Source organism: Cladosporium halotolerans, assembly GCF_011745625.1.
Source record: "Cladosporium halotolerans strain TM138-S3 chromosome Unknown Sca9, whole genome shotgun sequence".
In the NCBI taxonomy this organism is placed as follows: Eukaryota; Fungi; Ascomycota; class Dothideomycetes; order Cladosporiales; family Cladosporiaceae; genus Cladosporium; species Cladosporium halotolerans.
Genome location: NW_027191460.1, coordinates 379,758 through 406,989, shown reverse-complemented (window position 1 = coordinate 406,989; position 27,232 = coordinate 379,758). Strand labels below are relative to the sequence as shown.

Genomic DNA, 27,232 nt, shown 5'->3' with positions numbered 1-27,232 from the left:
CTGGAAGGTGCATTTTCGTTGAAGGCAATAGGTTCGTCAGACAGAGATTTCCTCGCAAGTCCTGTAACGGTGTATATACGGGACCTTGACGATAATGCTTACCGTTGTTCCTCAAAGATTCGTTTTTTCAACCAGGGGAATACGAACCGCGATCATCTGCCGCGACCGCAGACATAAACGCCACAGCAAATCCGTGAGTTTTCGCTACCTTAGCTCGCCGAGTTCGACAGCCTAATGTTGCGCTCGTTCACGGAGTCAGCAGCTCCGGTATCCGGATACGGGTGGATGTCCTTCCAAGTTATGGGCTGGCGGCGTCCGCACACCAGGAGCCCCGCTTGTACGTATGCAATGCAAGGCATGGTTTCCGTAGAACTCGGTTGAGTTTACGAGCTTGTCCCCCGAAGATCTGATAGAGCAGTTTCGTTTTTATCGAGACGCTTTTGAATTGTGACGTTGAAAGCCCCCCTAAGTGATACTCTCAAATACGTGAATATATCATGAATCTTCTACTACAACTGCAACGTGATCGGACCCATCAACGATTGTCATCTGCGCTCTCAGCACAATTTCCTCCTCGAGCAGAACGCAGCAAACCAAAAGAGTGTGACCCGGCGCGCAAAAGGCTGGCCCGGCAAATCGAACGAACGTTAATCAAATCAGACCTTGTCATTGAACACCACTCGCACACCATTCCTTCGTCGTTTTCCTCTCATTTCTCCGTTCAGATGTCTCTCTCTGAGCTCCTTCGTACCTCCCGCCTGGCGGGTGCCGGGAAGAAGGTTTGGGTAGTAGCAGCATCCAGTGAACACACGGACTGATACCCATGCTTGCCAACAGGGAGCATCGGTGATATTTGTGCCGGAACGCGGCAGTGGCGCGGCGGAGGCTGCGAAGAGAGCCTGACCGCAGAGTGTACGAGGCAGAGCTTTTGTCGCTCAATGCTAGAGGAAATTTTCTTCAGAAAGCACAACACAGTCGTCATGCGATCGTTTCCCCTTCAACCGCCGAATCCGCCGTCCTGGCTCATGCCGCCAAAGCTCTTCCTGCCGCCGGGGGCAGAGCTCCACATTCCGCCGCCGGCACCGAACAGAAGCTGGCCATCGCCGTACGTGCCGAGACCAGGCAAGGCCGGTGCGTTGGCGGCTTGCACGGGGACCATGCCGGTGCCCTGCGGGAGGCCTTCGAGAGAGCTCCAGGAGTCGCCGATGTTCTGAGACGTGCGGCTGCGAATGCTATTCGCAGAGCCGACGCGAGAGTGGCCACGATCCTGAGGCGGCGAAGCAAGAGAGCCAAAAGCGCGGGTTGGAGGGCTAACAGTTGCAGGCACGATGGGCGAAGTTGGCCAGAGGCTAGAGACCGAGGAGTACTTGTTGCCAGGCCGGGCGACGGGAGCCTGTTGTTGGTAAGGGGCGCCGTTTGTCTTGCTGAACTCCGGCGTGGCCTCGACCGCGCAGTCACCGTTGGGTTGCGCGACGGCAGGGCTGGTCGAGAACTGCTGGGGAGGAGTGACGGGGTCCTTAGCCTCGTCATCGTCCACTAGGTCGTCGACCATGCGGCTGAGCTGCGCGTCTTGGGTACCTTGTGATTGAGATTGGGTAAAAGCCGGAGCGCGGGTCGGTGGAGCGACGGGCTTCGACGCTTGGGTCTTGCCATTAGCAGCGGCCTTTGCGTAGCTGAGGGGCTTGTTTGCCGGTGCTGGCTTCGGCTTGGCAGGTGCCTTGTTCACGGGCTCCTTGATGGTAGCCGGCATGAAAAGCTGTTCAATTTCGTGGCCGTTACCATAGAACACACGGTCGCCTTGGATCTTGATCGGGGATTCATCAAGATCGTGCGCAAAGAATAGCCCATCCTCCAAGAATCCGTACATGCGGCAAAGCATTTCCTCCGCTGGAGAGAAACGGACGACAGATCGATCGCTGAAAAGAGGCTTCGCGATTCCGGAAGGCATATGCTTCCAGACTTTGTTCGCCTTGCCGCCAGATTCGTCGATCAAGGGTTGAAACCCAAGTGTGTTGACGTCCTCCTCGAGCATGTAGGGAACGGGGCAATAGTTCTCGAGCTCCCAGATAGTGAAATTAGAAGCGACCAGATCCAGCGTTCGTCCATAGGCTTTCCAAAAGCCCTCGATCGAGCCCGACAAGGTTGGATCAGACTTCAGACCTAGCAGGAGCTGATAGTTCTGATAGAGCCAACAGCTGTACACGCGGAGAGATGGAAGAACGCGGGCAGAAGCAACAAGAATCTTGTTCGTCAGTTCAACGTCGTCCAGATTAGCAGTCGCGCGAGTGACCTGAATCAAGTCATCCTGGAGTATCTCAAGCAGAGTCGTGTAAAAGCGCAAGTTGATTCGCAAAAAGGAATAGAAAGCATGCTCATTCTCCGCAGATTGTTTTACTGTAGCAAAGGTCAGCTTCACTCAAAAACAGCGGAGACACATGGTGTATATTACCTTTGTAATTTTCGATTGACATATGTTGCGCTGCAATATTAACCAGGACCATGCGAGTGAGCGTTGAGCCGAGGGAGCGCAATTTCAGCTCTGTCGACAGCTGACCCATTACTTCGCGCTCCAACTCGTCGAAGCCGCGGAACTTCTCGCCCTTGAAGCACATGCTATGAAGGCGCACAAACCAGCCGATCAAAGCGCGCTTCGGGGCCTCCGGGTCGTTGGGAGAGCCTTTCTGAATCAAATCTCCCTTATCCCAAGCGGCATTCGTCTTCTCAAATTGCATCTTGAGGTTCTTGGTAGCATTAGGGTGAGGCTCGGCGACGCAGATCGAGCGGTAAAGATGGTAGATGGCCTGCAGGTGGTGCCGCTGCTCGAGCGCAACGACAGCCAATTGATGCTGGCCCATACCGGACGTCGGGCGGATGGCGCACGCGAGGCCATAGTAGCCGAGAGCTGGACCAAAGTCCGGTTTCTTGTCCAGCTTCTCCGATGCACGCCAGCGCGAAAGGTCGCCCAAGTAAATCAAAGTCTGATGACAGGAATTCAAGACTTTCTCGCGCAAGTCCGACGGGAGCAGGTCAGCGGTGGCAGCACCATTCTCCGCATCCGGCTTGATTTGTTGCGCGATTGCCTGCAGCTCGGGCAGCCCGAAACCCGTGCTCAACTTGTAAACATGGTCGCGGTAGAACCTGATGCTGGCGCGAATCCACTTCAGGTACAAATCGGCGAGCGCGCGCGTCTGCACAACGGGCGAGTTACTGCCCGTCTGCTTGCGAAGACGCTTGAGCTCGGTCGAAAAGTACTTCTTGCCCTCAACGTGTGCGTTCCAGAGGCGCGCCTCATTTTTCTCAGCGAGGTTGAAGTCGGTGAAGACTACAGCCTGGCAAGCGCTGCGGTAAGAATCATAGGCAGCAAGGAGGCTGCGGATGGGCTCTTCCGGGCGCTTCAACAAGTCCTGAACATTTTCTCCGGCGGCTCGCTCGTTGGCGAGAAGATCCTCCATGCTGATGATGGAAGGGTCAAGGTGAGGTGGCGCACAACATAGGCGCCTCGGTTTAGCGGTCGCGCTCTGTAGGACGTGCCGACTCCGAGCAGTATCGGCGGTTAGGTGAAGGTGTGCTTTGTCGGATAAAAGGCAGTGCTGTTGCGAGCCATTTGGGTGTCTCGCTATAACGGTGGGGTGATTGATCGTGTGCGACTCGGCGGGAGCCGTTGCCGCGGGCGGTGGGGGTGGCGAAGAGAGAGCCTCGCCGGTATAGAGAGGTGGTGGTGTATCTGCGGCGGCGCGCTGCGCTGGCGAAGCGTTGTTGGCGGCGACAAGAGTGAGTGAGTGTGAGTTGCAGGGAAGTCTGGCAAGGCCGACGGCGTCAGTGCGGGCTGACTTTCCCTCGTGGCTGCAACTGCCTTTCGGAGCCTCGGAAAGTGCCCGCCGGCGTCGGGAGATCGCCCACGACTGGTAGATCTAGACAATTGGATGAAATGAAGAAATGATGCGACAACACGTCCCGACGATTAGGATGCCGCTTTTTTGATGCGACACACTTGCAGTGACTGCTGTGTCCGGCCAGCAGCGATTTCGCGCTTCACATCATTGCCGGCGGCTGTCTCGTCTCCAAACGCGGCTGATACTACTGCAAAGCCCACCCTCTAGCGCATGCAGATACTCTGCAGCTCACCGCACCTCTGAAAAGGATGGCAAAACGCTCTCGAGATGCTTCCGTGTCCTCTCGCGACGAAGAAATATCGGCGACAGCACAGTCTCGATCCACAAGTGCAGAGCCCATCGGACACACCCACAAGTATGCTCAGGTGCTAGACGACACTACCAGCCACACAGCCAGCATGCGTTGCCTCCTCCCACCGCACAGGCCGTTGACCTTCTCATCCTATCCCGAGTACGAAACGCACTACACGCAAAGCCACAGCAATCGCTGTTCCGAGTGCAAGGCCAACTTCCCCACGGCTCGATTCCTGGAGCTGCACATCGCGGAAAACCACGATCCGATTGTCTTCGCGCAGCGCGAGCGTGGCGATAAAACGTTCGCTTGCTTTGTGGAAGGTTGCGAGAAAGTGTGCAGCGACTGGAAGAAGCGGAGGAGTCATTTGGTCGACAAGCATGGCTTCCCTCGAAACTACGATTTCCTGGTTGTCAACACAGGCGTCGATGGCAAGCGTAGCATGCTGAGGGCCGGCATTGACGAGAAGGGTCACCGTGCAAGCAGCCGCGAAAGGAGAGGAAGCAATGAGACCACATCGACCGTCTCAACCCAAGCGACTTCTGTCAGTCCGCCAGCGACAGCTCCCCTCAAAACGGCATCCGCGACGACATCGTCACAGTCAAAGGACGCACAACCTACCTCACAGCCGCCGACAAGTCCACAATGGAAAGGCAAGAAGCGGTCAGGGTCAACTCGAAGCCTTCCATATGGAGCACCGGTTGCGCCGGTCAAGGTTGACATGGACAGCATTGTCAGCTCCATGTCTGCCCTCAACATGGTCCCACGTAGTGTAACGAATGCGAGGAAGTCATGAGCACCATTCGAACTGACGCAAAGCATCTAATAAGCCTTGGCTTCCAGACTGGCAAGGTGGCGGTCGAGTTTGCTCATGTGAGCTCGAGCAAGTTCTAGGGTTTACCTGAGTTGGCGGGCATTGTCGGCATGTGAAGTGACCTACAAGCGTCGTCCTTTGGTCTGCCGATCTCCAATGCCATGTGATGGCAGGATCGCGCGTCAGGAAGAATCGTCTGGCGCAAACAAGTGTAAAACAGACGCTCAACATCCTTGCCAGGCACACACGTGCTGCAGGGATACTCAATAGACTCAGGTGAATATCACTCTCTGCAAGCGAGTGGCCTTGAGACGTGCGTGCTTGAAACACCTGAGGATTCAGTCTCGCCTCCATCTCGCCTGTCCTCAAATAGCTTCGACAGAGTGGAAGAGTGAGTGCACGCCAGGCTTCACATGTGAGAGACGCGGCCCGTAAGCAGGCGTTACGGCCAGGGGAGAGACGTGTTGTTATTTGTTTGTTGTCCCTATCCCCAGGGGCCGGGATGATGCAGGTCGCGGTGACGTGCGGCAGAGGCTGGCGTTGGCAAAACGGCGGCGGCTTGTGGAGGAGAGTCGGTGCCCGCTGCGCGAGTCGCGATTCGACGGACGCTCAGACGCCGGCTGGATCGACGTCCTCCAAAGCGTCACGGGCAGCTCGAGCACGGGACGGGTGAGATCTGATGCGGCACGCCCGTCTGTCACGCTGCCTGTGTGCATGTGGGAGAAAGGCAGGAATGTCAGTAGATCGGGCTGGGTGAAGAGGCAGTGAATAATCAATCAATTGTCGTCAATCAAACGCTCGCATGGACCAGTCGATATCGCCACGCCAAAGCCCGCGATTGCGACGTCAAATGTCAATCAATTGCCTGCTGGGGTGAAGAAGAGCTTGCCCAGGATTTGACTAGCACGGGAAGGACCTTCGACAGGTAGCCGTTCGGTCGCGATGCGGAGTGGTGGCTTCGCCGGGCAACCCTAAGCTTGCAGTGCAGCGCAGCGCAGGGCAGACGAGTGAGCCAGAGGCTGCCCGCTCGTCTCGCCCTGCGGTTGGGGACAAGTGAACGTAGGTAGTGAGTGTAGTGGCAAGATATAGTTCAAAGCAGCACGCTGTGCTTGCACGTGCGCCTTCCGCCCCGTGTTTGCAGCGCCGTCTGTCTGTACAGTGTCTGTCTGCGTCTGTGTCCTGCCCAACCAGCTTGCACACAGCCGAGTCCCGCCGAGCGTGAATTAGTGACCGTCACCGTCACGGCCTGCGCGCCCATCCTCGCCGTCGACCGCCTTGCCGACCTGATTGTTGCCTCTTACACCCTCCGCCCAGCCCACAATCGCCATAATTCCGCTTTCGCAGCACCGCGTGGAGCCCCGTTGACGCGATATACCGTCGCCAGAGCCCTGCTCCATCTCCGCTTGCGCGAGCACCTCTCCAACGAGCCCGCCGGCGACGACGAGCCCCGGCCCGTCCTCTCACCTCACAACTTTCACATTCACGGCCACTCCTCCACCTACCCTCCTCCCTCGAGCATCTGACGGTCTGCAGCGAGCTCGTGCCGCCGATCCGATGCTTTGAGACATTGCCATGTCCACGCCGCAGACACTCACCCAGGCGCCGGCACCGCATTACAGCCTGGACTACCGCCAGCGTCACCTCATCAGTCCTACCCAACGCTACCTACCTCCTCCAAGGCCATCCAGTAACGTCAGCAACGGTCACTACCAGAATCTACCAGCCAGGACCTCCAGCAACATCTCCAACACTCAGCAGTTTGCGCCGCCGCCGCGGCCTCACAGCGGTATGAGCAACGGCTATTCTAACCACACACACAGCCAGTCAAGAGGCGGAGCGGAATACTCGTCCTACGCCAACGGACTCGCACAACAACCAGCTTCGCATGAAGATTTGAGGCGCAGAGGCAGCCGCGCCGGCGAGCACTCAAGGCCATATCCAGAGCCTGCCGCCTCATCACGTGCGGCTCCCGCGGCCGCATCGAACCAGATGCCGCAAGCACACCACTACGATAGCGTCGGTGCCGACGCCTCTGAGCGTGCGCGCCGCAGGTCTAAGCGCGATGTCGACTGGGTGGAATACTTTGGCGGCAAACCGCCGGCCGAGATCATCACCATCCACGACGACGACAGCCCGGCTCCTCCAGCAACGGCGCAAAAGGCGGCCCAGCCGGCACCTTCGGCTACCAATGGCACGTATGCGCCAGCCTCTCAGCATGTGGACAAGCGGCGGCGCGTGAACGGCGCTGCTGCCGATGTGCCGGCGTATGGCGACTCAAGAACGCCGTATTCCTACTCCAATGGCACGTCTACGGAAAGCCTTCAGACCACGACCGCTCCCACAAGTCTGGGTTCAAGTACCAGCAGCAGACTGGAGCCTACCCAGACTGGACAGAAGAGAAAGAGAACGACCAGGACATCGGAACAAGAACGCAAGAAGCAAGAAGTTGAGAGACTTGGCCCGCGAGGGTACCTTGCTGAGTATGGCGAATATGTCCCACCGCCGAAGCAGCACAAGAAGCAACGTGAGGTGGCAGTGCCTGTGCTCCATGATGTAAGCAATCCTGTCACGAACAAGATGAATTTGACCGAAGCTAACACGTTCCACAGCGTTACAAGAATAACGACAAGATTGACGACGAAGACGGACACTACATCGTGCAAGAGGGCAGTAGCATTGGCAACAGATACAATCTAGTCAATCTGCTCGGCCAAGGCACGTTTGGCAAAGTCGTGCGAGCACGCGACAACAAGAACAGGGAGTTCGCCGTCAAGATCATCCGCGCGGTGCCAAAGGTACTTTCAGGACCATCCCTAAGTCTGAACCCATCTAATTCGGATCCAATAGTATCGTGACGCTTCACGCATAGAGCTCCGTGTTCTCCAAACCCTTCGACAGGCGGATAGCGAGAACCGCAACCGCTGCATTCAGCTCATGGACTGCTTCGACTGGCGAGGCCACATCTGCATCGTCACACCACTCCTCGGCCTCAGCGTCTTCGACTTCCTGAAATCCGGCGGCTTCGTACCATTCCCCGGCTCACACATACAAGCTTTTGCAAGACAACTTCTCGGCTCCATCGCCTTCTTACACGACCTAAATCTGGTCCACACCGACCTCAAGCCAGAAAACATTCTCCTTATCAACCACACATATCAGACCTTCACATACAACAGGAATATTCCTTCATCGTCAACACTGACAGCGAGAAGCGCTAAGTTCAGGCGGGTATTGCTTGCGCCGCAGATCAACCTCATCGATTTTGGTTCTGCGACTTTCGACGACGAATATCACAGCTCTGTGGTGAGCACACGCCACTACAGAGCTCCGGAGATCATCCTTGGAATCGGTGAGTCTTCATGCGTTCCATCAGAACTGTATCAAACCGCTAACGTGCCTGCAGGATGGAATCACCCTATCGATCTTTGGTCCCTTGGCTGCATTCTTGTCGAATGCTGGACAGGCGATGCTCTGTTCCAAACTCATGATTGTGCAGAGCACCTCGCCATGATGGAGGTTTGTAACACACGTGTCAATTTCTTTTAGCTCAAATCGCTGACATATCTCCAGGCCGTCACCGGCAACGAAATCGACCGCAGCCTCATCCGCGAAGTGATGAAGCAGAACAAGCGCAGCGACCGCAATAGCGCCGCGCGCTTCTTCAAGAACAACCGCCTCGCCTACCCCTTCTCCGACACGCCCAGGCAATCCCGCAAGTTCGTCCGCGCCATGAAGCGCCTCGAGGAGATCATCCCGCCCACCACGCCCTTCAACAAGCTCTTCCTCGACCTGCTTAGAAGGATCTTCGTCTACGACCCGAAGAAGCGCATCACGGCGCGCGAGGCGCTGAAGCACCCTTGGTTCAGCGAGCTGGTGGAGGACGACGGCACGGAGGCGGGCAGGATCAGGGTCGAGAGGGAAAGGATTCGGCTGGAGAACGAGAGGGGCCAGGGCCAGGAGAGGGTGGAGAACAAGCGATGATCGACTCCAGCTTGTCGCTGAAAGCCGTCGCTGACGTCGCTTGATTCGACACCGAACCGACACATACTACTACTTTTTCTACTCCAGCCATCACACTCTGCAGCCCGCTACCAGGAACTATCAGGCAGCGGGAACTTCACATCACCATCATCATCCCTTCTTGACGACCGCGACGCAAAAACACCAAATCCCGCATAACGAAACTCACATCTCACGAATGGCACGAATCGGCGCGCTATACCCATCGGGTCCGGCGCTTCATTCGGGGCGCAACATCTGGAAGGAAGGACGGAAGGAAAGCAATCCAATCAATCAACCAATCCAGCGGCGGCGACAGCGAAATACACACACCCTTGCTGTCTGTCTCTCTGGACAAGCCTGCTCGGGCGGCGTTTACTGGCATGGCGAAAGCACAGATCGGGGCGTTTTTTAAAGCATTGGGAAAGGTTACTGGGAGAAATCCTTGTCGTGTGTTTTTTTTGGGTTGTGTCGACAGACGGAGTATCTACTACGAGAACAAACGTCTATCTTCTTGCGTGAAGTGGCATAGCGGGGTGATACTAGGGTTTGGTAGCTTCTGGAACTGAAACTTTGATTGTTCAACGTGTGCGCTTTTCAGTTTTTGGGTGTCTTCGGTGAGCGTGATGAAGGTGATGTGATGTGATGTTGGCTGAGGTTGGGAGGTCTGTAGGTCTTGGGTGCGGCGAGCGCGTTGGGATGCTCGCACTCTACATCAAGACAAAGTATTTTCTAGCTAAACCCAAGATTACTGGAGCCTCGCGCTCCTTGTTGTTTCCACAGTCCTTTATTATCACCTGGCATGGACTCACGTGGGGTGTATGGATTGCCTGCCTTGGCAGCTCGCTTTGGGAAGGTGGGACCTTCAAATCGGCGGGCTGGAGTCTGGGGTTTGGGAGACTTTACAACACCGTGGCCCAGTCGCATACCTTAACCTGATTCACCACATCGCCTTACACAGAAACCGATCTCACGAGCGCTCAAGGACGTGTTCTTCTGAACGAGCCACTTTTCAATTCCAAGGCCCTAGACTACACCTTCAGACCGCTCAATTGAGCCGCACACCCACCTCGAGCCCATCATGTCAAACCCACGCATCGAAGAGGTCGACGACGCCTCCGACCCGGAAGAAATGGACCTCGACGCCTTCGACTTCGCGCGCCCCGGCCAGACAACCCTCCAGGAATCTCAACCAGCGCCCTCCCGCCCCCAACAGCAACAGCAACAGCAGCCCTCGCCCGACATGATGGCGCAAATGCAACAGATGCTCGGCGGCAACGGCCTCGACCCGGCCGCCATGCAGCAGATGCTCTCCGGCAACGGCGGCATGCCGCAGATGGACCAGAAGGAGCGCCTGCGCCTCGAGCGCGAGCAGCAGGAGAAGAGCAAGGCCTACCAGTGCCTGTACCCGGTGTACTTCGACGCTTCGCGGTCGCGCGAGGACGGCCGTAGGGTTGGGAAGGAATTGGCGGTGCGCAATCCGCTGGCGAGGGATCTGGTGGATGCGCTGCAGCATGTGGGCGCGCAGGTCGGCGTGCAGCTGCAGATTGTCTTCGAGCCGAGCAAGTGCCATCCGAAGGACTGGGCGAATCCGGGCAGAGTGAGGGTGTTGGTTAAGAAGGAGGGGAAGCCGGTCACGGCGAAGATTGCGAATAGTGAGTCTTTCTTGTGGGGGGAGCACTTTGGGGTTTGGGGTTTGAGAGGATGGAGAGCTAACGCCGGAGACAGAACATCACCTCTACAAAATGGTCGCGACGTACTTGAAATCACACCCGAGCAACGAACAGTCACCCCTGAAGCTCCGCGTGCCTGGCCTGCCTATGCCCAAAGACAACAAGGTGCCCGCGCCGGCTGTGCCCCGAGGTTTCAAAATGGGCAGCATCCTCCCTCTGCACTCGCCTGCGCTGCCCGGAGGAGGTGTGAGCGACAACATGATGGCGGACATGATGAAGGAACTGCAAGGAGGCGGCGGTGGAATGCCTGGTATGCCGCCCGGTCTGGCTGGAATGGCCGGTGGTGGAGGTGGTGAGCCGGCTGGTGGGCAGAAGAAGGGGAAAGACAAGAAGAAGAAATAATGAATGAAAAAAGGAACATGTTGATTGACGGCAAAGACAACTCTACGCCAGAGGCTATGATTCAGTTGCGACATATTCAAGCTCGTGATGCTTGCTCTGGAGACTGTCGACGAAAGAGGGACATTGACATGGAAACACTTCCTGAACATGCCGATGCATGTGAAAAGGGTTGGCGATCTCAAGGGGGCATCGAAGATCTACCTCAGCACGTAAGGATTCTGTGCACCTTTGCTCCTTGCATGTGCCATTGCACTCCAATGGAACGCTCGACCATGAGTGTGTACAATCTTTCTCTGTGATCTCCTCTAGGGCATACCCCAGCATCGTTCGATTCAGCATAGTGAGGGAGTTTGGTTTCAATCGCGCTGCATCTTGCTAGCATGGCATGATTGTATAATGCCCATTTGGCTGGGCGTACTTAGGAATCTCACTACAATACTCAAAGTGGAACGATGGTACTCAATGGTCGGAAAGATAAGAGGCCGTCGACAGGTCGGCAAGAGCTTCCTTGCGTGACCAATGGAACCCCATGTCAGATAGCGGATACTATACCCGTCTCGATCACCGCATTGTAGTCAAGGATCGATTTCGTAAAGCACTTCGTCTACACGCGAGCCCGCCATGCAACACACATCGAAGTCAGCATGCAGCAACTGCGCTTGAAGACGCAAGGGATACAGATTTAGCCAGCGCCTTCCCATCCTATTCGTCCCATGTTGAATGTGGCTGACCCGGTCCATCGCTCCCCGCGAGCTTCTAGACCTGCAGATCGCCCACGCCACCTCGCGAACCTCCCCCGGCTAACGGCAGCGCATCTCGCGGCAAGGTGCAGTGTCTTTCCCGCCGTGTGTTGGAGATCTCCACATTCTCGGTCGGCCCGCTCGGCATGCCGATGTTTTCGCCTAAGGAGGAATGTTCAGGCCGGTCGTGTGCCTCCAGATCCTTGAACATCCAAGGACTTCGCTTGCGGGGGACTCGGCAGAGAGCCTAGTACAGGTGCGGCTGCGTGTTTGACCGCTCATATTTGGACGTTTGGGAACGGCGGTGCTAGGTGTTGTGACACCACGTGGGGCTGGGAGAGAAACAAGACGATAGTCTGCGCGATGGGTGCGGTAGCTCGGTACGAGACACTCGAAGGACGCGGTCCGGGAGATGCCTTACTGGTACTACCGTATCAACACGTTGCTCATGTGCGGTGTGTCGAGGAGAGGCTGCATCCACCAGGGTCTGGCCTTGTAACGAAGACTGCAGATCGTCTCCCCCATCTCGACTGCCATAATAAGTTGGATCGTTTGAGAATGAGTCGCTTGCCGCGAGGGAGGCGGGTGGCACCAAAGCTTCCAAATCATTACTCAGTCGTGTCACACGCGGGTTGATGGGTTGCCTAAGTGGAATCTCTTCCGCATAGCCTGTTCACCGCCTGATCCTCTCCACCTTGACCTGTCAATGCAAGCCCAAGAAGCACGCCCTGGCTGGCGTCTCAGCCCTCGACACCGCAGACGCTGCCCTAAAGAAGCGAATAGGGCTAGACCAATCCTCTGCCTCGCAGAACAGCATGGTTTGAGCTAGCGTCCAGCTGTCGATGCGACGTTATGCCAGGGCTCGGAGTCGAGCGAGACGTGCGCAGATCTTCCCGGTACTAAGAAACCGACGACCCGCGGATGTGGACACGGGACGAATGCAGACGCCACCATGCACGTGGTGCGTGGCACGGCGGCGTCTTGCTGCGACCTCGCGGCATCGTTGAAGCACCCAGTGCGCGCCGAGATCTGGATCATGTCACTGTGTACACAAGCCAATATGCTAAGATAAGGCACCACGCATGCTAGATATCTGCGCATCGGTCCTTGCAGCACCGTTAGATCTTGCCTCTACCGTCGGGACTGATTTCCGGGCCACGTGAGGTACAATGCGGCGTTCCGTGAGTTCCAGGCTGACCATTCGACCTGGGTGCCTGCTGTATCTGCAAGGGATACAGAAACCGTATTCTGGAGTCACGTCCATATCACGTAACCTCTCAATGCGAGATCTGAAAGCATGTTCATACGCATGCGAATATTGCTTGAATTCACTTAGTCGAAACCCAAGAAGATTTAGAAAATGAAGTGTATATGATACTCCGGCAATTAAAGATGAAGAATAGAGAGACACGGAAACCCTGGCTTAATGAATAACGTGAATTGAGAAAGGAAGCCATACCATTCACTCTCCTTGTCTGGCGGTGCCGAAAAAGGCGTTGATGATCGACGCCGTCGTCTCGACAATCATGTGTACATCTTCGGCTTTGATGTTGTACGCAGGTGCAATCAGGATATGATCGCCTTTGACTCCATCTGTGGTACCCGTGCCGGGGTACAAGCTGATGTTGAAAGGACTTTGCATGCCTTTAATTATGTTAGCACATGGACCGATCCAGGAATACGATCGTAGAAAACAATCTCCACACGTTCCACCGATGCAACTCACCCAATTCATGGATCTCCATTGCCACGTTGCGGGCTGGATCAAAAGGAGACCCTGTTTCTTTGTCTTCCACAAATTCGATGCCCCAGAACAATCCCTGGCCCCTGATATTGCCCACGTGTGGGTGTTTGGACAATTTGTCTTGCAGGAGACGTCCGAGCAATTTGCCTTGAGCTCGCACGTTGCTCACAAGATCGTCCTCCTGAATGATCCTTTGCACCTCGAGGGCCGCTCGACATGCCAACGGGTGGGCTTGATAGGTCTGCCCGTGGCTGAACGATCCTGTCCCTTTTGACAACACTTCAACAACCCTGTTGTTGGCAAGCATAGCGGCGATCGGCTGGAAGCCTCCACCAAGCCCTTTGCCCATGGTCATGAGATCCGGGACTATACCAACAGAAGGGTCTTGCCATGCGTGTAATGGCTTCGGATACCGAGCTGATGGTCGTGGACCCACTCGTCCGGACCCGCACATGATCTCATCCAAGATCAAAAGAGCGCCATGTTTGTTGCAAATCCGGCGTACGGCTTCAAAGTATCCAGCCACGGAAGGGACACAGCCGAGAGCGGCGCCAACGATTGGCTCCGCGATGAACGCCGCAACTTTGCCTGGCCCGACACGCTGGAACTCAGCCTCTATCTCCTCTTCCAGCCGTGATACGTAGGCCGAGTCTGACTCCTCGGGCCATGCTTTCCCGCGATACGCGAAGCAAGGGCTGACAAAAGTGGAGTTGTCGCTGAGCATAGGCTCGTAGATTGCGCGACGGGCGCGGTGACCGCCGGCACCGAGTGCACCAAGCGTGGTGCCGTGGTAGCTCTGCTTCCTCCCGATGAAGTGAATTCGTTGAGGTTCTGGCGGATTCTTTTCGAGGTGATATTGTCTCGCCATTTTGAGGGCTGCTTCGACTGCTTCGCTGCCGCTTGATGTGAAGAAAGCCCTCGCCATCTTGTGGTTGGTAGACTGAATGAGATGGGAAGCGAGCTGTTCTGCGGCTTCAGTGGCAAAGAACAAGGAATGACAGTATGATACCCCTTCTGTCAATTGGTTCACTAAAGCTTTCGTAACACTGAAAGCCGTCAGTAAAGACTCATACCAGAAATACATTTCGCATACCGAGCATTGTCACCACCCAGACATGCAACTGCTGCACCGCCAGTGGCGTCGTAGACCTTTTGTCCATTGCTGAGGTGGAGATAATGTCCCTTGGCAGAAACGGCAAGCAAAGGCTCATGATGAAGGGACCGGTGCATCACAGCTGAATGCACTCCATTGACCGACAATTCTGTAGAATCGGCATGACTGTTTGCGACGAGTGTATTTGACAGAGAACCCGTGACGGAAACTCCTGTAGAATCGGAACGACCGTTTGCGACGGCTGTATCTCCTAGAGAACCCATGATGATGTCCGCGTGCTCGACAAAGTTAGATCGATAATGAAGGAAAGACGAGAGGATTTCGAAGGAGAAGACATGTTACTTTATCCAAACTTCCGCCAAGCTCGGATCCTTTGGAACCTGAAGATGGCCGGATAAGGCCCCGTAGCCACGTTCCTGTTAGACGCAAGTCCTGCACATTGGCGCCGGAAGAAAGCCATATTGCGGTGTAGGGGGTTCCCGGTCGTCCAGATCTTGAGCAACCTTACCTCGGAGTTGCGGGGACTGATTTCAAGTGCATGGCGAATCATTGGTGCCGCGGCAGTTGGCGTCGAATCTGGTGTTTCGGGAAGTCAGATCCGATCTTCAAACCTTGTGACCGGCCCGTTTGATCGTGGATTTCGGCAGACGATACGAGGCCAGCCGAAAGTGGCAGATGCCGACGCCGTGATTCGCCGCTTCAATGAGAATGATTCATATTCTTGAGGTGGTTACCACCCCTTAGATGGCTTCGGTGCTCGTAGACGGTGAGTTGCCATCCCTGCAAAACGGAAATGCTGCACACACGGCATCTCGACAGCGAGTCGTTCTGGCGCACGGACCTGATCGCGATGGTTTGGCAAGACGTCGGACGGCAGCACGTATGATTGGCAACTGCGTATTCCAGCAAAACGCAGCTGTATACCAAGGTGGGTACCATGCAGCTATCAACACGGGTCTCGTCGACTCCATGTATTTGGAATAGCGTGACCATATGAACTTAAGCGAGCGGGCTGACAAGGGCCAATACTTGCCATTAGACACGCTAGTACAGACCATCTGCTGCCTGAACATGGTCTTTTCCAAGATATGCCATCCCACAGGATCCACGGCAGCACCGTGAAGCGATTCTGTCGAGCTAAGGTAGGTATAGCATCGGTCATGCATTCTAACCCATACTAGCGGCGCCGTTCGGCAGGCGTGGGTCCCCGGCTGCTGCTACGCGAAGACAAAGGGTCATATCCCGGATTGCTGTGCAGACTTCTATTCCATATATAGTTTGGCCAACCGAAAGACAGTGCCATGTATCCAGTTGTGAATGACGATAGTACCGTCAAGATTCGGAGAGCTATCGAGGGCAAGGGAGCGAGAATGGGTGGCGGTGGCAGGTGGCAGGTGGCACAACCCGGGGCCAGAGGCTTGGCGCTGCCTGAGGACGCATCGCGTTCCCAAGGTACTTTCATTTGTTAGAGTGGCTGTAGGTACCACACCACTCTCAATCGTTATACTAAACTTTGCGTTGACAACGTATGCACCAGACAAGGTATAAGATAATTCCTCTGGTGTGTGTATCTTGCCCCAGCAGCGGTGTCCCAAGTATCTCATGTAGAACCATCTGTTCGTTGTCGACATGGATCGTGAGATATCGCCTCCACCTTTGAAGCGTCGCCGCGTTGCAGAGGCAGAAGTCAAAAAGTATCGAGACATATCGCCTGAGGCTCTGAGGCTATTCAGCTGGAATATAAACGGCATATCGCCTTTCATACAAAAACCAATCACGTCTTTCTTCGCTTCAAACACCAGCGCCACCAACATCACGAATTCCGCTCCCCAGCAACCTTCCCTCCGAGACTTCCTCCGCCGACACAATTTTCCGACCCTCCTCTTCCTCCAAGAAATCAAAATCAACCCCGCCGACTCCCCAACCCAAAATGCCCTCTCCCGCGCCATCAAGCGCCCGCCATCCGAGCCTGAGTTTAACCCGGACTACGTCTGCCACTTCTGCCTCCCGCATGACAAACACAACGCCACGGGCTTCGGGCGCAAAGTCTATGGTGTCTGCAGCATCGTTCGGAAAGACTTCGCTGACTCGTACGTCGCCCAAATGAGGACTGTCGACTGGGATGCCGAGGGCAGGTTTTCGGTCATCGAGACGAAGGCTGGGCTCGACGTGCCGAAGCTGGCGATCTTTAACGTCTATATGGTCAACGGGACTGACTACCCGTACAAAGACTCTGTGACTGGCGAGATCGTGGGAAAGCGCCATGAGCGGAAACTCGAGGTCCATCGATTGCTGCAAGCTGAGATCGGCACATTGGAGAACGATGGGTTCCAGGTGATTGTTGCTGGCGACATCAACATCGCGCGCGCGCCTGTCGATGGTCATCCGAATCTCCGCACCCATCCCTATCAGCACGTATTGAATCGAGAAGACTTCTCCCGACGCTTTCTCGACATCTCCAGCAACGATAAGGGCGAGGAATCCAGTAAGAACGAATCTCGCAGTCTAGGGATGATAGACACGTTCCGGCATCTGCACCCTAAAAAGAAAGACTACTCTTATTACCCACGTGGCAGAGCATTCGGCGACAGCTGCGACCGCGTAGACATGGTCCTGTGCTCGACGTCGCTGGCATCAAACTGCGTGGAAGCAGGTATGCTGGCTACAGCGGCGGACCGGGGCACGAGTGATCATGTGCCCATATATGCGACCTTCGATTTCAGCGAGAGACCAGGTGCTTCGCGTCGCGAATCAAGGAGTCTAGAAGATCTTCAGGCGGACTGAGTTTTAGTTGCAGGAGTTGAGCTACCTCAGGTCAAGGTACGACTAAGGTCGGTGGGGAAAGGCGATAATCATTAGAAAGTGGATTGGATTCAAGGGTATGGGATGTCCCGGGTATATCAAAACGCCGCCGCTATGTAAGGAAATCAAAGGACCGTAGTAGGTAGGCAGACATGCAGAGTGCAAACCTATCGACCAGTCCATGCCAATGCTGATGCTTATGCAGTATGCAATATGCAGCACATTCGTGCAGAATGCTAATGTATAAGAAGCAAACCTCTCCGCCAAAACGATCAAAGCGCAATCAAATCGACGTTGCTAAAGTCGGGCGGGCTCTTGTCGAAAGTGACTTTACCCTTGCGATCCAAGTCCGCGCCCTCGTTGCTCATGGCGACGTACTCGCTGACGGCCTTGCCGCGGCGGACCTCGTCGTCGCTGACTCCCAAGTCATCCTTGGGGAACCAGACGACGGGCCTGCGGGCGCGCAGCGCGGAGTGCTGGAAGGCGTAGCGCACGAGCAGGTCCCTCTCGTCCGGCGTGAGATCTTCGAGCTCGTCTGCTATGCCGGCGAAGAGGACGTCCGCGACGGTCTGCTGGCCTTCTTCGTCACCACCATAATTTTCAGCGCCGTTGGCGCGCGAGAGGTTGTGGTCGACCTTTGCGGTGGCATTTGCGAGGGTTCGCTCAACGCGCTTTTCCGCGCGGCCGGTGAGGTGGATGACGCCCTTGACGGGCTGGACGGCCTTGTGCCATCCCTTGGAAGCTTCCTCGCGCTTAGCCCAGGATGAAGATGGTGCACTTGTGGTCCTACTTGCTTTGCTTGGCCGGCGAGACTTTGGATCGTTGGACAAGTCTGCTCCCACTGGCTCAGGCGGCACATCGTCCCCGGCTTCCTCCTCCCTCTCCTGGTCTCTCAGCTGGTGTTCGAAGTTGGCCTCGGCTTTGTCATCGTGAGGTTCCTCAGGGGCGTTGCTCTCCCATTTAGCCGCCTGCGCACGAGCGAACTCTTCGTCACGGATGACAGCATCATCCTCCAAAGTGATAGGAAGATAACGACAGAGCGGGTCGAAAGTGGTCGCCACGATACGGTGGTAGATTATCGTCAGCACAAGGACGACAATCGTGATGACAGCCTGGGGAATGCATGCGCGATCACCGTTCTCGTCCGATGCCACGAAAAACCATGCCGTGAGGAAGACTTCCATGGTGTACACTCCGGTGAAGAGCTGGTAGACAGCCACAGGGAAAAGGAGACCACCAGTATCATTCTTGAACTGATACACGTACAGCACGTTGTATCGGTAGACAACCCAGAATAAGCCGAAGATGATGAGCATGAAAACCAGCATCAGAGGCGCGACGCAAGAGTATGCAATGCCAATGACAGCGAAGTTGGCGAACGGCGGGAAGAAAGATCCCCACTTGATTTGAGAAAGCGTCGTCTGTCTCTTCCATCTTTGCCTGGGTGTGCTGTCGAGCATGGGGCCAAGCAAGAACCAGACAATCAGAGTTCCGATTTGAAGAAGCTCACCGGTGGCACTTGCCAAAGATCGGAGCATTAGGTACTGAAAGAAGTATGATGAGGCCTTAGGAACATTCTGGGCCAGGTCTTGGGCGACACCTGCGAGGTTGTTGGCAGCGTTGACGAAAAATTGAAGCAAGCCGTTACTGATTGTCACGACGACAAAGACCTGTACGGGAAAATTAGCGTAATCCACGAGTGATGGGTTATTGAATCGTACCTGGATAAATAAAAAGACAAAGTACCATTGCTGCACTCCAAGCTCCCTCGAGTTACCAGTGGGTACGCCCTGCAGCTTAACCAGAAGCCTGAAGATAATTGGGACCAGAAGAAGCAGAACAGACAGCAGAATCGGAGGCAGAACACCCTGGATGATACTTTTCGCTTCCTTCGGGAAATCAGCTAGCCACGCGAGCCAAGGAATCTTCTCAGCAAGGACCGCAATGTTTGAGAGCAGCGAGGTGAAAGCGACCGGGATGGCGTAAAGGATGACAAGGGCAATAGCGATCGCAACTACTATGCCGACACGAATGTATCGTTCCCACCATTTGACGGACATATTGTCCCAGAGCACGTCGTCCGGACTGATTTCAACAGTCCGAGGCGCCATATGTTGCGGGACGTGGTGGCTGATGGCCTGACATGCCATGTGCGCTGCGACTTGGTGGTTGAACTGGATGAACGCGCTGTTCATGTAAGGGAAGTTTTCGGCATTCTCCTGATCAGCCTCGATCTCAGAATTGAGTCTGGCAAGTTCTCTGCGGCAGTGATATATGCGGTCAACTTTCTGGCCGACAAATGGCAGTGCGGGGAACCAGTCTTGCCTGACGAGCGGGAGGCGGATAGTTTCACGATCTTTAGGTTGGATGTATTTCCGCCATGTTGCACTTTCATCTTCATCGTTGTCAAAGTCTTTGCTGAAAGCCTCAGGGTAGCCGCCAGCTGGTACGGTGGGAGTCGTCTGCCAAAATAACAGTTTGTCTGTCCACTTGCTTCGAGCCACGTCTTGTCCTGGGGTCTCTTTTGGTGTGTGTGTCGACTTCGTGATCGCTTCCACTGCTGTCTCGTGACTGTCGCGTAGCGGCTGCTCATCAGATCGTTTCGTGCTTGGACGAGGTTGGTACGATGAAGTAGTCTTTGGCGGATTTGGTAATTGCCCATTCGATTCGGTATAGGTGCTCGGAAGGACATTGGTCGGTATTCTCGGGGGCTCGGGCCTTGTCAAAGACGAGTCTTGCGGTTGCTGTTCCTTCTCGGCTGGCGTTCCATCGCGAATTGGAGACAGCTCCTGTCCATCCTTATCGTCCGACGCAGTACCGTTCTTTTTGTTTTGTTTCTTTGCCTTCTTGACTGCCTTCTCATGTTTGTTGCGGCACATCTTGACCAAATTCGTTTCCGCCTCTTCGAGCGATGTCGCAATGTTATCGCGCTTAGAGATTTTGTCGGCAAGCTCGTCGTAATTGCGATTGATCCAGATATTGCGGATGCCGCCAGGAAATACGTCGTACAGGCCGTCGAGTGCTTCAACAGTCAACCACCGTTTGGGGATACCGGTGACAAGCACCGTCGTCGCGGAGGCGCGAATGCGGTGTTGAGGACTAGTGAGATACGCCTGTCTCACTCTTATATAGCCTCTAAGCTCTTCGTAGACCACATAGAGAATCCAGACGATCGAGCAGACGGCCAAGACGAGATGTGCCCACGATCTTGAGCTCGTGTATCGGTCTTCCAAGTTTCCGATCGTGAAGATGTACAGCCCCTGTTCGTCGGAGCCTGCGCCGGAGTACCGATTGATAGGGAGGAGAATAGGAAGGATTATGACGGCCATAGGCACGAAGATCTTGAGCAGCATGCGCAAGTAGCGGAGAAAGAAATAGGCGTCGAGGCCGCACTTCTGGATCAACTGCAAACTTGGTGTGCTGAATACAGGTTTGATCCAGCCGATGATTCCGTGCGGCGGAATAGGCACGCGGTCCTTCTCGGGGACAAGGTAGGTTCTGGGCCGGTAGATTCGTGTGAGACGCCATCTCAGGAGAACGAAGACAGTGAACTGAATGCCTGCAGTAACGAATGCAGTTGCAATAGCAGCAATCAAGCCTCCCCATGAGAGTGTGGCGTCGGATGTCGCTATTCCTGCAGAAGCGCTGAGCCATCCCTCGAACGAGCTGGTGTCGACGTCCGAGGCGTCTGGCGCTGCTTGCCCCGACATGGTTGAATTGTGGCTCTTGTTGCGCGGTCGGTTGTTCGTATTAAAGTGTGCGCATATCGTGTCCCCCCGTCCAGCAGGGAAGCAAGTCGAGCGTACTAGGGAACGTGAGGAGTAGGTGAGGAGTCGTGCCACAGGAGCCCGCAAACAACGCAGAGCAGGCGCGGTTTGTCGTGTCGTCGAGCCGTGTCTTGGCTTCGTGAATGGCAGCCGTTGTCGCGGCCCGCAAGCTCAATGACATCAGAAAAAGCCACGGCGCCTGCGCCCTGCATGCATCTTGCGGCTCGTGTTAAATTAAGCGATTATACTCCGCGATAGGGGTTCGCGCTTCGGGGTACCTGAAGAACGATGGTGAAGGAGCTGGTCACAACGTTGCTGTGCTCGAATCACTACAACCACATGCAATCAAATCACGATGAAGATGCTGGGATTACTCGGAGGAAGCCAGTGGAATTGGACATTGCCGCAGCTCATCAACCTCGCCACCGAGCTGCGGAGGTCGACTGCTAGTGGCTTTCTATTGTTTCAGCGTGATCTTCAAGATTCATCTGGTGGCAATAAGAATAGCACCTAATAGCGACTTTGATTGATAACAGCGCGACTGTCCTACACGGTGAGCCGTGATCCACACGGCTCTCGATATACGAAGAGCACGATTTCACTTTGTCAATAAAGGCACCCCTGGATCTTGCGAAGGAAACCCCAGAAGCTGGACTTGATCCTTGTCCCGATCACAGGCAATATCCCCGCCCGTGTGTCAAGCTTGTTTTCTGGTATTGGTTGCCACACCCCTCACCGCCGCTGACGTCTCGCGCTGCCTCCTCGCACATGTTTCGTGAACCCTTGCGACAAGCGTGCAACAGCACTGTGTGTTGGTGCTGTAGAGGCGGGAGCAGGTTTCTGACGTGGCAGTGTCTGCCGCAGACGCAACGACAGCTTTACTCTTGTGGAACGTCTGAGAATGGTGACCTCGTGAGTCTCACTGTCTGCGCCTGGAGCGGCCTGATTACCTCTCCAACGCATAGAGATTGTCATTTGCCGCCGCCAGGGTTAGGCATGAGGCACGATGTTTTGAGATGCGGTCTTGCACCTGTAATTTTCAATAAATCATGAAGACATGCTATTTAAGGAAGGAGTATTCCGTAAATTATCTCGGACTATTGGCTCATCTAATAAACCCGACGAGGTTGGCGATGGAAGTGGGTTTCGTGAGGGCGGCTGACTGGGTGATGATTGTCAACCGATCGGTTAGCAGAACCGAAAAGCGGTCGTTGAGCGTTCCGAACTTAGACAGAATTAAGACTGCCACTTAGTACCAGCGGTTTCATGTATGTTTAGTTTATACGTCAGGCAAGAGTAGAGATGTTGCGCAGAGCTCCCAAGCTTCAGCGGGTCGGCTGCGCTAGCATGTTGGAGCGCTGACCTCACGAGCCTCACTTCAAACAGTGAAACGCGGTGCGCGTCAACGCAGGCTTCACGCCTGAGGCTGTCTTGATCGTCGACACTCTTTTTTCTCATCTGCAAACCCAACGTCTTCTCAACCCGACGTGGACGTCGATCCTCGCACCATGGCGGGCCACCGTCCACCCCCGATCACGCCTGCAGACCCATACACCTGGCGCGAGTCGGTCCTCTCCACGCGCACGCTTTCGTACATTAGTCAGGCCGATGCACTTGGTTCACCCGGACATCCACCCACATCGCCGTTCTACTCACACTCGCGCAATACCAGCGGCGCACACATGTTCCGCGCGCCCACAAGACAAGGCACTATGGACGAGGAATCGGAAGCCGGTTTGGAAATGGCAAGGACAAGGCGACTGGAGGATATCAGCGAGCTACCGGACAGCGTCGCAAGGAGCAGGCTCTTCTCTCTGCCGCGAGAGATTAGGGATCGGATCTACCTTTTCAGCTTGACCGCTCGAGGCGGCGAGTGCGTCGAGTGGCCGAACCGGCCTGAATCGAGGTCCTTGGATATGGCGCCTCAGCTCCTTCGCACTTGCAAGCTGGTCTACGCCGAGGCCACGAACTTGCTGTACATGTCCAACCGGATGTCGTTCTCACATCCGAGCGACGCAAACATGTTCGTGCGCGCGATATCTTCGCCCATCGGAACGACCACCCACTTGACTCTGGACGTGAAAGCCCAGGACATCCGGCTCTGGATGCCATACTTCACCTCCACCGATCCTAAACGCAGTCTGAAAGCCGATTTTCCCAACCTTAAGGATCTGGTAATCCGTTTCAAGACCAACAAATGGCAGCACGGACTGCCCGTGGAAGCCAATCTCCGTCACTGGGCTGAAGACCAGCGCCTGGATGAATTGTTCAAAGGCCTCGGCCATGTGTTCTTCCCAGCCGAGGCTGCCGAGCTTCCAGCTTCCACCCCTCCGACCCAAGAGGACTTCCAACGATACCTCGAAGCCAACCCTGACGCTTTCCCCAGAGAAGAGGGGAGTTTCAAGGAACGGCTGCTGCACCTGCACAAAGCGCATCAAACCTTCGCCGCTAAGCGCCACCCACCCCCACCACCTTCTGTGAAGATCATCTGTTCTTGTCGCGTTCACCACACACACTTCGCCGCCCTCACAGGAAACATCCCCGAAGTGCCACCGATTGCAGCAGCGCAACCACCGCAAGGCGCACAAGGCGGTGTCGTCGGACCAGCCGCGGCCGCTGTAGGCATGATACCTGGGATGGCCGCATTGCAGGGAATATTCGGGACTGGCCAAGCCCCCACGCCGCAGCCCGTCCAGCCAGATGAGGAGTTCCGCGGCTTCTCGCCCATCGACTTCAGAGGCCGAGTGATGCGTCTGACCGACGTTCCCGCAGACGAGCACGGACCTGTGGCGGTCGTGGCGCGGACGGTGTTCGCAAAGAGGGGCAAAATCGGCATGGCATTGGAGATTTCCAGCGTAGAGCCATCCGGGAGATGATGGATTCATTACGAGTAACGACTGTACGAGACCACGAGACGCTATGACTACTGGGGCGCGCAAAACGGCAGAGAGCACCAACGCGCCCTGTTACCTGAGTATGTAAAATCCGCAACAAAAAGAGAAAACGAATCAATCACACTCCGCACCCTCCCATCTCCATCCCACCTCACTCACCCTTCGGCCACCCGGGCCCCCCATTAGCCCTCAACTCCTTCCCCGTCCACTCCCAAAGCTCATCCCTCAACCCCTCATCCCTCGCCCACTTCGACCCCGCCTTCACAACCCCGATAGGCTCATAATACTCCCCACTCCTCACCCCCTCCGCAGCCGCACACCAAAGCTGCGTCTTCGCGCCCTCCTCGACCGACACCCCGACCCAGCCGACAATATTCCTTATCAGCAAGCTGAACCACTTCGCGCCGCCGGCCTTGCCGCGGTTCATCTCCGTGTCGACGAAGCCCGGGTGCAGCGCGACGCTGGTGATCTCGGGGTAGCGGCGGGCGAGCGCTTTCGCGAACAGGACGTTGGCGAGCTTGGAGTGCCCGTAGCGGGTAGCGGCGGGGTGGGGGGCCATGTCTGTTTTGGCCTCGGCGAGGAGGAGGCCGTGCGGGAAGGCGCGGGCGTGCAGGGTGGAGGAGACGGAGATGATGCGGACGGAGTTCTTGGGGGACGAGGAGGCGGTTTTGAGGAGGGTGGGGAGCAGGAGTTGCGTGAAGAGGGCGTGGCCGAGGTGGTTGATGCCGAATTGGGTTTCGTAGCCTTCGGATGTGAGGGCGGGGGGCGTGAGGGCGATGCCGGCGTTGTTGTAGAGGATGTCGAGGCGGGGGGTTTGGGCGAGGATGGAGGCGGCGGCGGCTTTGGTGCTCTCGAGGGAGGAAAGGTCGAGTTTGATGGGGGTGATGTTGGCGGTGGGGTGGTGGGATTTGATGTCGGTGATCAGGGACTCGGCGCTGGATGGGTTGCGGGCGCAGAGGTAGATGCTGGCTGGGTTGTGGGCGGCGAGTTTGCGGACTGTCTCTGCACCGAGGCCGGCATTGCCTGTAGATGTTGTTAGGCTTGCACTTTGCCGTGAGTTCGAGGTGGTTCATACCGCCAGTGACAACGATTACTTTACCGCTTAGGTCAGGGATGTCGCGATCTGGGTCGAATTTCGCAGGCATGTTGGTTGGGGTGGTTGATACAATGTCAAGGTAATCAGTCGAGTATTGGGGAAGGCCGGAAACAATGATGATGGGTTTTTGAATACGTTCAGAGTATTTCTATTATCTCTTAGGAGGTTCATTCGTGGAATATACGATTCTTGCTCTCTGCCTGCAGTCGCTGGTGAAAGCGATAGGATTATCGTACCTATCTCTCGTGGTTTGATTGATTCCAGGTTGCTTGATAATCACTGCCTGGATGCCAAAATGCAGGTCACGCACATCTTACAGTTGTGCAAGCTTATGCACGTCTCCTTGCCTGCTGACAAGGTGCCACCGCGTTTCTGCATGATCTCACGGAATCCATTCCGAGGACGATGCCTATCTCGCCTCTCATGTGTTGCGGAGCAACCATTGTTCCGACGCCGATTTCTAATAACTGGAAGATTGGAATGCGTGCGATTACTCATCAGCCGGATAGAACAACGACAATGCGAATACGCAATTGAGAACTTCGCCTTCGGACCCTTCCGCCAAGAATTGATGAAGAATCAGGATCATCAGACAGCTTCTTGCGGAGACGTGCATGATAACATGATCTTGGCGTGCTACTGTACCTGCTGAGCATGGGGGTAAGTGCTATTTGACACGCGTTTGGCAGCTGTCGACTGCAGCCTCCCGCTGGCATTCAAGACCCGGCCAGCCCTCATGGCTAGCTTACCTGATTTTTCTCTCATGTCGCGTGGCCCTTTGCCTGCACGAAAATGGCGAAGTGGCGCTGAACTCATCACTCCGCAAACGTCTCGCTCAACCGCAGGGGAGCACGTTGCTGCTTGTCGCCCCGGCTTCGCGTCTAGCCCTTTGTAAGCGAGCGCCTAAAAGTATGCCTAAAAATACCACCCGCCTGATTACAGTATTCCATCACGCACGACCTTCAGCCGCACGCCCGGATGCGTTTACTCCAACGAGATCGCCACGCGAAAGACTGATCTTGGACATGACTAGTGATCAGGCATCCAGACCGCAGATGAAGATCTCCTGCGCGGGAAGCCTGGAGAAGTGCGGAGGAGCATCAGCACGGCTCTGAGATGCAGGTACACTCTCCCGTTCCGCCCTCGAGCCGTCGTGGCAGAATCGAATGCCGAAAGTCTCGTCCGGTCGGAGAGTTTTACCCCCCACAGTCGAGAAAAGCTCCTCTCCAGAGAGGCTTGCGAGGCTTGAAGCAAATTTGCAGCCACGGCAGCGTCGCCTGATGCGCTGGTGTGCTGATGCGCCGTAGGGGCATGCTCTTGGCAGGGCGGTCGCCGTCTTTGCACGTGGTGCTGAACAGGACAGGACACACGTCAAACCGTCCGTCTTGCTCGTCCATTTGCAGCCTTCCTCCGAACCCCTTTGGAAAGGTGACATCCTCTGTGGAAATATCGCATGAACGCGGCCATTAGCGAAATGATGAAAAGGCAAGTCCCCCTCTGATAATGCAAGGGAGCATAGTTTTACGATTCCTCCGCCTCGTATAGACTCGACGAGGCTTCCTCGCCGGCCAATCTCGTGGCGACCCACCCCGCCTCTTCCCTATAGCGCCAGCCCATTTGGAAAATGCGACACGATGGAAACATCCGCTTGCGCACTTGCGGGTCTCTCGTGACTATCCTTAGGGTTCCCGGCGATTCTAGGTCCCGTGCCGCTGCAAACTACCACAACAGCGCCGATTTTGAGCAGGAAAAGCAATTCAGCTTCCCGAACAGACATGGAAAATACGCTTCGAGGTCGAGCCGTGTGCAGATGGGCCGTCTTCTGACGACTCACGAAGGCCCCGGCCCCTGAGACCCTGAATTCACCACTCCATTGAGGCTTTGTGGCGCTTTTGGTCGCCGATATAGCCGTGTGAGCTTGTGAGTACCAAGCCTTTCTTGACATGACCTGACCCAATTGGCCCGTAAAGGGCGTCGACTTTCCAATAGACCATCCCAATGC

The 27,232-nt window shown here is 55.6% G+C and overlaps 9 protein-coding genes across 9 annotated transcripts; 5 read left to right on the top strand and 4 right to left on the bottom strand.

Moving 5' to 3' along the window:
• Window positions 1–445: 445 nt before the first annotated feature.
• On the bottom strand, window positions 446–3,768 carry WHR41_03578 (uncharacterized protein). Its single transcript, XM_069372184.1, has 2 exons — window positions 2,450–3,768; window positions 446–2,394 (listed from the first exon to the last, which is right to left on the bottom strand). The coding sequence occupies exons 1-2, from the start codon at window positions 3,450–3,452 to the stop codon at window positions 998–1,000; spliced, it is 2,400 nt and encodes a 799-aa protein (XP_069230946.1). The 5' UTR covers window positions 3,453–3,768; the 3' UTR covers window positions 446–997.
• Window positions 3,769–4,141: 373 nt separating this feature from the next.
• WHR41_03577 (uncharacterized protein) lies at window positions 4,142–4,981 on the top strand (the record flags this gene model as incomplete). The annotated part of the gene is made up of 1 exon (XM_069372183.1): window positions 4,142–4,981. One exon carries the CDS (start codon window positions 4,142–4,144, stop codon window positions 4,979–4,981), a length of 840 nt encoding a protein of 279 aa, XP_069230947.1.
• Window positions 4,982–6,269: 1,288 nt separating this feature from the next.
• On the top strand, window positions 6,270–9,587 carry WHR41_03576 (uncharacterized protein). The gene is made up of 5 exons (XM_069372182.1): window positions 6,270–7,552; window positions 7,609–7,794; window positions 7,847–8,348; window positions 8,403–8,515; window positions 8,570–9,587. Exons 1-5 carry the CDS (start codon window positions 6,572–6,574, stop codon window positions 8,978–8,980), a joined length of 2,193 nt encoding a protein of 730 aa, XP_069230948.1. The 5' UTR covers window positions 6,270–6,571; the 3' UTR covers window positions 8,981–9,587.
• A 324-nt stretch (window positions 9,588–9,911) lies between these two features.
• Window positions 9,912–11,685, top strand: WHR41_03575 (uncharacterized protein). Its single transcript, XM_069372181.1, has 2 exons — window positions 9,912–10,653; window positions 10,727–11,685. The coding sequence occupies exons 1-2, from the start codon at window positions 10,080–10,082 to the stop codon at window positions 11,071–11,073; spliced, it is 921 nt and encodes a 306-aa protein (XP_069230949.1). The 5' UTR covers window positions 9,912–10,079; the 3' UTR covers window positions 11,074–11,685.
• Window positions 11,686–13,111: 1,426 nt separating this feature from the next.
• Window positions 13,112–15,037, bottom strand: WHR41_03574 (uncharacterized protein). Its single transcript, XM_069372180.1, has 3 exons — window positions 14,651–15,037; window positions 13,540–14,603; window positions 13,112–13,457 (listed from the first exon to the last, which is right to left on the bottom strand). The coding sequence occupies exons 1-3, from the start codon at window positions 14,932–14,934 to the stop codon at window positions 13,276–13,278; spliced, it is 1,530 nt and encodes a 509-aa protein (XP_069230950.1). The 5' UTR covers window positions 14,935–15,037; the 3' UTR covers window positions 13,112–13,275.
• Window positions 15,038–16,300: 1,263 nt separating this feature from the next.
• On the top strand, window positions 16,301–17,455 carry WHR41_03573 (uncharacterized protein; the record flags this gene model as incomplete). Its single annotated transcript, XM_069372179.1, has 1 exon — window positions 16,301–17,455. One exon carries the CDS (start codon window positions 16,301–16,303, stop codon window positions 17,453–17,455), a length of 1,155 nt encoding a protein of 384 aa, XP_069230951.1.
• A 68-nt stretch (window positions 17,456–17,523) lies between these two features.
• WHR41_03572 (uncharacterized protein) lies at window positions 17,524–21,315 on the bottom strand. The gene is made up of 2 exons (XM_069372178.1): window positions 19,195–21,315; window positions 17,524–19,143 (listed from the first exon to the last, which is right to left on the bottom strand). Exons 1-2 carry the CDS (start codon window positions 21,181–21,183, stop codon window positions 17,746–17,748), a joined length of 3,387 nt encoding a protein of 1,128 aa, XP_069230952.1. The 5' UTR covers window positions 21,184–21,315; the 3' UTR covers window positions 17,524–17,745.
• A 1,433-nt stretch (window positions 21,316–22,748) lies between these two features.
• Window positions 22,749–24,116, top strand: WHR41_03571 (uncharacterized protein; the record flags this gene model as incomplete). Its single annotated transcript, XM_069372177.1, has 1 exon — window positions 22,749–24,116. One exon carries the CDS (start codon window positions 22,749–22,751, stop codon window positions 24,114–24,116), a length of 1,368 nt encoding a protein of 455 aa, XP_069230953.1.
• A 169-nt stretch (window positions 24,117–24,285) lies between these two features.
• Window positions 24,286–25,568, bottom strand: WHR41_03570 (uncharacterized protein; the record flags this gene model as incomplete). Its single annotated transcript, XM_069372176.1, has 2 exons — window positions 25,210–25,568; window positions 24,286–25,157 (listed from the first exon to the last, which is right to left on the bottom strand). The coding sequence occupies exons 1-2, from the start codon at window positions 25,277–25,279 to the stop codon at window positions 24,286–24,288; spliced, it is 942 nt and encodes a 313-aa protein (XP_069230954.1). The 5' UTR covers window positions 25,280–25,568.
• Window positions 25,569–27,232: the final 1,664 nt, after the last annotated feature.